Source organism: Lycium barbarum, chromosome 11 (assembly GCF_019175385.1).
Source record: "Lycium barbarum isolate Lr01 chromosome 11, ASM1917538v2, whole genome shotgun sequence".
In the NCBI taxonomy this organism is placed as follows: Eukaryota; Viridiplantae; Streptophyta; class Magnoliopsida; order Solanales; family Solanaceae; genus Lycium; species Lycium barbarum.
The window spans coordinates 4,731,825-4,740,813 of record NC_083347.1 but is presented as its reverse complement, the minus strand read 5'-3'; the positions used below and the strand labels follow the sequence as shown (position 1 = coordinate 4,740,813).

Below are 8,989 nucleotides of genomic sequence, written 5' to 3'. Positions count from 1 at the left end.
TACATAGTATATAATATTACGATATACCTATATTCATATATTACTCTATGTGCCAATTAATTGTATTCTACAATAACATATAAAATATACAATTTACAATATATATATATAAAGAATAATATAATTACTTATGGATTACCACTAAAATAGGATCTTAATTAATAATTGGCACCCCATCCCATAAAACTTGGCTTCCTTTCTGCCATCACATATTAATTATTCAATTTTTTTCTCTCTCTTCCAGGAAATAAGAAAATTAACTCATATAAATTTTTATATTTGTATGTATTTAATATAATAAAAAATATATGCCTAATATATACAATAATGTATGTGGTCATATATATATATATATATATATATATATATATATATATATATATAATACTTTTTGCTTACTATACGTAAGAAATTATTTTATATATAGTATATACTAGTTAATATACATAAAAAATAATATTATATATAGTATATAATAGTGAAATATACGTAATGTATAAGTACAAGAATATATATACTTGTTCAAGGAATTGTATAATATATATCATATAAATAGTAGTATACTATTTTATGGATTAAAATGCTAGCTGAGTATATTAGGATGTTTAGAAAAGTAATAAATGTATTCTGATATGTATTTAATTTGATTATTACTAATATAGGAAACTCCTTATTATTAGCCTTTTATTCATAGCAACATTTTTTTATTTATGGTATAAAATCATACATATATCCTAAACATAGACTATATATTGTAGATTATGTAATTTAGTTAATAGTTGTAGATTACGAAATATTTTACTTATTTACTTGTATTTATGCAATTTGCAGGATTGGCCTTCGCTGGGGTGGTCTTTAATTTTTTGTCCTCAAATTGTTGGTGTTTAACTTTTGTCCTTAAGGCTCAAATTAAAGCAGAATTTGCATGGCCAGTTTTGCAAACTCTACCTTTTGCATGGACAGATTGCAAATTCTGCCTTGCAAATTTTTTTTTACTGAGATAGGGGTTCGAAACCACAACCTCAGGATATTAGATGAAGGACAAAACTTAAAGATCACCAATTTGAGGGGCAAAAATTAAAGACCACCCCAAATGAAGGACAATCCACGCAAAAAAAAAAAAAAAAAAAAAAAAAGAAACTCATGACATTTCTGAGGATAAACTAAGGCAATTTGCAAGACTATCCTTCGCGGGGTTGGTCTTTAATTTTTGTTCCTCAAATTGATGGTCTTTAATTTTTGTTCTTCGCTAAAAATTCCTTAATCTTGGGTTCGAACCCTAGCTCAGTCAAAAAATTAAAAAAAAATTGCAAATAGAGTTGGGATTCGCAAAGTAGAGTTTTGCCTTCAAAAATTTAAGGCAGAGTTTTGAGGCAAAATTCTGCCTTGCGAATCCAAACATCTGCCTTGCAAAAATTACTTCTTCTTTTGACTAAGCTGGGGTTCGAACACAAAACCTCAGGCTATTAGGCGAAGGCCAAAAATTAAAGACCACTAATTTAAAGGCCAAAAATTAAAGACCACCCCAAATGAAGGACAATCCGCGCAAAAAAAAAAAGGATAAACTACGCTACTAGACCAAATTTACAAAGTTATGGAGTAGTTCTCAGTCAATGCAACAACAAAAAAAATGCGTCTCTTTGGTATTTTCAACTTGTATATTACTCTTGCAATGGCTTCACTAATGATATTATCTATTATGAGTGGAGGCGTGCACAACTAAAACGCGATACTAGGGTCTAGGGTTTTCTTTTTTATATATTCAACATCTTTCACGTGTTTTGCCGATGAAAGATTCGACTAGGGTGTCCCTCTGAGGACCTGGCATACTCGCTAAGATTTGCCCTAACATCATCTCAAAGATGTGAGATTCACCAAAGCTCACTTAAGCTTTAATATAATAGTATGTAATAGCAAAGCCCACAAGTAATATTATCCACTTTGGGCTTAGGTTTGTATTGCCTTAAAATATCACCAGCATCTCTCCCGTGCTTTGCCTATGTGAGATTTTCCTAGGATGTCACAACGCCTATCTTTTAAAATTTGGTGCTACTTCACTGAAGATTGCGCAACAAAATTTCTAAACCAAGGGACAAGCTGATGAACATAATAAAGATATGTATAAACAAGAGTTTGTGATACGTGGAATTATCTATGAAAGTCTGAAACTGCCTTACATGCCAGAAAGGATATTTCATCTGTGCTTCCCACTTAATGAACTACAAACTGGTTTTTTGCCAAAACTAGCTGTTACACTTCTTTTACATAATTTGCTTCATTCTCAGTGCCAAGCGGATGCCGAGATGAGGTTCCTCTCCTTCCATCCCAATAGCATAGCCCCATCTTTCTCCACCAGTGTATAATGCTCTGAGTAGCACCTCAATAGGCTCTTTATCACCGAATTCACGTAAGAGCTCAGAGGATATTGCCTGAACCCTGCCATTGCTAACCTAGATTTCCATTTTCCTAATAGCTCATGGCGTTCCACCCTTTCCTTGCCCTCGCATGCTATGATGTTAACTAAATCCCTTGCCAAACAATGCTGCTCCACGTTGATCCTCTCCTTACTGTCCCTTTTTAACGTCACATCTATGGACTCGAACATGGCAGAATAGTAGTCTAGAACTTCTAGAAATCTCGGGAAAAAGGGCGCTGTGTTTGTGTTTGATTCTTGTTCCACCAAAGTGACCACCTTTGGATAAAGCGATTTTACCATCCTGAGAAGCTCATCCCTTGGGTTATTCACGTCAACGCTCTCATCTGGTGTGTGGTGAAGTACCAAAGGGAAGTTTACTGCCAGAGCCTCACCAGGCCTTACATCAAGCATATCCCTGGTGACTTCAGAAGCGAAAACGGGCACTGCGTGAAACTCAACCAGAATGTTGAATTTCTGAGAAATTTCTTCGAGCCGTTCCCCCACTGATGTCAATCCATCTCCCCGAGCGTATTTTGAAACCGGATCATCAATCCCTGTAATACGTACATAAGGGGCACCGCTAGGCCTGGCAGCAAGAGCTTGAAGAAGGGTCATCCACTGAGTCCCTTGTGCAATTTGGAAGTCGATAATGTGAATGCGATCTTCGTTTCTGCATGCCTCAGCTATAGCACCATTTGCAGCCATGTATCCGAATTTTAGATAAGGGCATATCTCGTATAGGATATGCATGTAGGAAAGCAAGTCCGTGCCAGCTGGTTCCTTACACCTGAGAGCCCTGTAAATGTTCGTTCCGGATGCTTCTTTTCTTGCTACTAGCCCTTCTACTATGTAAGCACCGAGACGCTGGATTGGATCTCCAGTAATGGACACAGCACTTCTTGCCTTGGAAATTAGTTTTTCAAAATCATCTAAGTTGTTCTCGGCAAGAGTTCTAGCACATGCGATAAGCAGCTGCTTTAGGTTGCCAGAAGGAATTTCCTGCAACGGAAAATCCTCCATTGCTTTGTGCCGCTTCTCACTTTGAATTCTATTGCCTGATATGCCAAGACGTGAAACCTGGCCTTCTTGGTTCCACATCCCGGACCTCTGAACGGATGTTTGTGGCTGTTTAATTTCCCCTGCAGAGGGACTCGATGTTGTAACTTCTTCGGGCCCCATTAAATCAGTCTCCAATTGCAGCAAAGCATGTTTCATGTTGCGACTGTGATTTGCATACTGCAGTAAAGAAGTTTCACCAGAACAAGCCAGTAGACCGTTTGGGCGGAAATTTGGAGAAGGGCTAGGCCGTTGGAAATAATGATTATAATCCAGCGAAGAATTGCTGGAAGGACTAGTTCCTGAAATATTTTCAGTAGAGCTATGCTGCTCAAGGCTATCACTTAATGTGGTAGGAGTACCAGGATCAAAATAGTTGGCAAATGGAGAATTTGGAGAATATCTCGAATCAAATTTCAATGTTCCCAACAGCCGATTAGGTATTGAAGTAGTAGTAGTCTTGGCGTAAGAGTATGACAAATTCGCATCAGTCACACCATATCCATACAGATGGTGTGATTCCATGCTATATGGGTATCATTAGCTACTCTAAGCACAAATAGTTCCCAGTACGAACAGTTTTACCAGTTAATATCTGTTAAAATATCAGCCTGCAAAAGTTACGCAAACAAGCATAGATCAGTTTGCCAGCCCTCGTTGATCGAAAACAGAGTTTTCTATTGAATTAGAGAGGCAGAAAATTCAAATTTAAGCACACCAAGCATAATTATCGCATGTTACTTGATGTTATGAGGCCAAAAATGATAATCTATCGTGTGATATTAACAATAGCATGTAAGACTTTCAGTAAATGAGATGCAATAGTGTCTTGCCAAGTGAGAGTTTTTTAAGTTTAGCAACATTTAGATTGACATCACAATTTGACTACCAGATTTACCAAATAGATCTTAAATATGGATAACCATGCTCCTTGTTATTTTCAGAACATAAGAGAAGCAAAAGGAAATAAAGATGAAGTTCCCATTTGCTGTCAACTCTCACATCAGTCCTAATAGTTTTGCATACATCTAATTTGTATTCTTTGAACCAGCTATGTAAAAAAGCAACTCTTCTATATTACTTGAAGACATAGATAATTAGACAAAACACACTCTGTACCCTACCACCACCTCCCATCTCCTCCCAAAAGAACCTTAAAAGTTATGATAGTCAAGACAGATACAAACTGTGCACAGACATCACCATTATAATAACAAATAAATAAGCCTTAAAAATTAAACTCTCTGCACAGCCAAACCATGCCACGTAAATGGAAACAGGGGAGTAGCTGAAGTAACAGGTAAACCTTGCTAAGCTACAATATACATGTTAAATTCACAATCAATCACAAGTTTATAAACTGTGTATGATTAGCCACTCATTCTAACTAAAATATAAGAATTGATGCTAAATTCAAGCTCAAAATGCCCAAAAAGAGAACACAAAACGCTCTATTTAGCGAAGCCTAATAGCCTTTTTTGGCCGACCTCCTTTTTTTTCAAAAGCGCTTATCTTAAAAAGTAAGTTGTTTGATTAAATGAAAATAAGTGCGAAGAAACTATTTTTCAGAAGCTATATGCCCTTTCTTGAAAAGCAGTTATGGAAAAAGAATTAGAAAACGCCTTTTAATAGCTTGGCCAATAATTGCTGTTCAACAGTGGGTTTTAAATAAATTGCCAAACACAACATAACTTTGATTTTAGAAATTTGACCAAACAAGTTATAATTAAACTCATTACGAATTAGAAGAATTATATATATTCCATGTTCTATTGTTGTTATACATGAAAGATGAACCAGAAATGAAGAGGAGGAAACAGTTCAATTTATCTATTGTTTCATGGTAATCATTCTAGAAGATTCTGAAATAAAAACACTTTCCAAGCAAAACAGAGTCGATAGTTGCACAACTGAGGATGAAAAATAATACCTGGTACGCAAACTCGAAATTCTTCAACTTGGGTTTTATTAAAAATATGCTCCCCTTGTTTTTTCTTTTTAATATGAATATATTTGGAGAAAACTTGTTGTGGAAGTGAGAATTGAGATATTGGAAAGAATAATTGACCAGCACTTATATTTATAAAGGAAAGATGACGGAACTTTTGAATTATAACAGGACAGCTGACCTTTGCTAAATGAACGGAAGTAGTACTATTGAATTTGACGGAAGCACTGACGGAATATTTTTAACGGTTGGTTTAACCGCCTATTCGATTCAACCATGGCAGAATGTTCTTCTTTATCTTTTCAACGCCCTTTATAAAGCGATAAACACGCGCTCTTTTGCATCCCCAATTGGGAAATTTATTTTCACGGGCTGATTAATTCGGTTACGCGTTCAAAAAGTCCCATTTTAGAATAAAGCGTTTTTTTTTTATTAAAAGCGATTTTGTTCTTAAAATTCCAACTCAATTTTTTTTATTAAGGAGTCGTTTGGATATGATGAGATGAAATCATATTTGGATATGCAATTTGAATTTTTTAAGCTGCAGTTTTTGTTATAAATATAAAACTCCACAAGTTAGTGAAAATCATCAAAATTTTCTTAATTCTTATACAATCTTACCAAATGAGTAAATCATAGTTCATAATAAAATTAATACCAACTATTTTACCAACTTGCAGATTAATATTTAATTCAAATGGTCGGTAATATATCTACCAACTTATGGGTCTTTTTTTACAAAATATAAACGTATGAGTCAAATTTTACATTTATATTTTTTTAAATCATGATTTTAAATCCAAATCATGGCTTTTTAGATAATTTGAGATTTCACCTCATCGCATGTCCAAACGCTGATTTCATCTCATGAGATGAAATCACATGTCCAAACGCCTACTAAGATAAAGTGATGCTATATCTAATTTGGAGTTGATCTACTCATCTTTCTTATAGCTCGTTTACCCCTTAGAAGGAAGCGAATTACCTATTCCGATTGAGTTATAAGCCGTTCAACATTAAGATTATAAAATTGCATAGTTTCACTCGGCCAAATCAGTGAATATGAGGATGTTTTGGCTAATCTTATAACCCGGTCAAATTAGATTACAAGTACATTTAGCTTGGTTATGTGTTCATTAATGCAAAAATGCTTACAAGTCAAGTGCTTATATATCAAAATTAGTCAAAAACTATAAGTAGGTCACTCCTAACTTATAATTTTATCGCTAGGGGCAGAGTTAAGGTATCGGCTATGGATTCGATTAAATCCAATAGCTTTGGTTCTATTTTGTCTTAAAAATATAGAATAGAATATGTATATTATTAATTTAGGACTCGGTAATTTAAAATATTGCAATCCGAACTCATAAAATTCAACTCATGACTTCGTCGTTTTTATAGCTTATATGTTTTAATTTGACCAAATATGACTTTATTTTTAATTTCCTTTATAATCTCCTAAATACTCTTCCTAAAACATGATTTTTAAAATCTCTCTATTCTATTTTCATCGTTCGTCTAAATATTTTTAAATTTAAATTTTTATAAATAATCCAAAAAATATTCCGTCATTTTAATAGAAAAAGTATTCATCAATCACCTTTTTACCAAAAATATTAATTATTCATTAACAATTTCGTCACTTTTCTTAACACGACCGTTTATTTATATACTCTCTTTGTCTCATAATAAATAGTACTTTTAGCTTGGGCACACTAAGAAAATTACCCACTCTTAGAAAGTAAGATATGCTTTTATTAACTTATTCTCAATCAAATAGCGTGAAAAGGAAGTAACTCTTTAACAATTTCTTGATTATATAAAGTTCATTTATTTAATGACGATAAAATTGGAAGAAAAATATTAATGTCTTCTTGAATCATAATGAAAAGATCAGAATCTCACTTATTATGATAAGTAGGGAGTAAAAATAAGGTTGAACACCTGTTGAAATACTGTTTTCGGTCTAAAATAATTGAGGTTTTAAATTTGGACACATGATAGAAATTCACTTACTCGTAAAAATTAAGTGGCGTATTGATTAAAAATAAAATATTCTTAATTAAGCGGGGCTTTGAAATTATAACAAATATTAAATTTGTTTATTGTATTAAGAATGTTCAAGGATAAATTTGGAAAAAAAAAAACCTTCTTGATAGATGAAAACCTCCATTATTTTGGATCAATATTTAGAGGCTAAATCCTCAATTATTTTGGATTGGATGGAGTAATGTTTATCAGAGAGAGAGAGAAAGCGTTAGTTCGAAGGAGCGTGACAATCACGTGTTACCCAACATCACAATGTGTAGCACGCACTTGAATAGTGCTGAGTATTTTGACAAGTGTCTAGTTGAGCCAACACACACTGACCAATTATAAAAATGGAGCTAATTCCTTTTTGTTTTTGACAATACTTTGACCTGGCGTACGCGTTTTCGCTGACGTTCATATTATTTTATTATGGGTTTCGCAGAACAGAGGTTAGTTTGTTTGTATGGTTGGAGTCACAACTCACAACTCACAAGACCTGAAAGCCCACAGGATTTTACCCCTCACTTTTACCTATGCACCTCTCTCTGGAAGCACACGTGACACTTCCAACGTGGTCCTCTGAATGTACCTAGGATTCCAACTCACCCTTATTATAATGTGGAAACCCATTGTTAGGATAGTTATTATTCCATCCATTCCAATTTAAGTGTCTTAGAGTCTGTTTGGATTGACTTATTTTAGGTGCTTTTAAATCAAAATAACTTTTAAGCATCTTTGTAGTATTAGGATAAAATAAAAAAATATTTTTAAGTGCTTGTTTTAAGCTAAAATAATAAAAATAAGTCAGATTTCATAAGCTAGAATTCCTACTTAAGCCAAAAGTCATAAGCCCATCCAAACGGACTCTTAGTTTGACTTGGTATGAAGTTTAAAAAATAAAAAGAGATTTTTGAATTTTATGTTCTTAAATTAAGATATATGTAGTCCTTTGAATATTCTTGTGGTTTTAAACTTGTCATGCAGGGAAGGAGCTACCCTTGCCTGAGGGGTAGCGACACCCCTTCGTTGAAAAATTACATTGTATAGATAGGTTAAATTTTAGTTTATTAAATATATATTGACGCTCTTTACATAAGCTGAAGGTTTAGCACGGCGGTTAAGGGGTTGCAAAAATTCTCTAAGAGTTCGATCCTGGCTTGCGACATACTTATATTTTCATGTGATGTACTTTTCTTTTAAATTATTTATTTTAATCAAACGCTCTATAACTACATAAATATTTAAAATTTGTTTAAATCATAAATTTTACGCTATTTTTAAAATTATGTATTCAATCATATAATACACATATTTTACGCTATTTTTAAAATTATGTATTCAATCATATAATACACATAAATGGATGGAGGGAATGATGAATATCAATATGGCAAGTCTATTTTTACACTATATAGAAGAGTCGGTTGGGCTCCCCTTTCGTCGTCCGTTTGTGGGCCCAACCAGACTCATATATATTAAATAAATGGTGGGCTCATATGTTATTTATTATTAAAAAAATAGTGGGTCCATATATTATT

The 8,989-nt window shown here is 33.6% G+C and overlaps 1 protein-coding gene across 2 annotated transcripts; it reads right to left on the bottom strand.

Moving 5' to 3' along the window:
• Positions 1 to 2,101: 2,101 nt before the first annotated feature.
• Positions 2,102 to 5,744, bottom strand: LOC132616764 (scarecrow-like protein 21). 2 transcript variants are annotated; one of them, XM_060331412.1, is made up of 2 exons: positions 5,602 to 5,744; positions 2,102 to 4,083 (listed from the first exon to the last, which is right to left on the bottom strand). In XM_060331412.1, the coding sequence occupies exon 2, from the start codon at positions 3,995 to 3,997 to the stop codon at positions 2,282 to 2,284; it is 1,716 nt and encodes a 571-aa protein (XP_060187395.1). In that variant the 5' UTR covers positions 3,998 to 4,083; positions 5,602 to 5,744; the 3' UTR covers positions 2,102 to 2,281. The 2 variants fall into 2 exon arrangements, with proteins under 2 accessions (XP_060187395.1, XP_060187394.1); XM_060331411.1 differs by having other exon boundaries at positions 5,403 to 5,720.
• Between the last annotated feature and the right edge of the window lie 3,245 nt (positions 5,745 to 8,989).

Bases quoted from the DNA above. Each gene is read 5' to 3' on its own strand.
- LOC132616764 (XM_060331412.1), bottom strand. From the start codon at position 3,997: ATGGAATCACACCATCTGTATGGATATGGTGTGACTGATGCGAATTTG.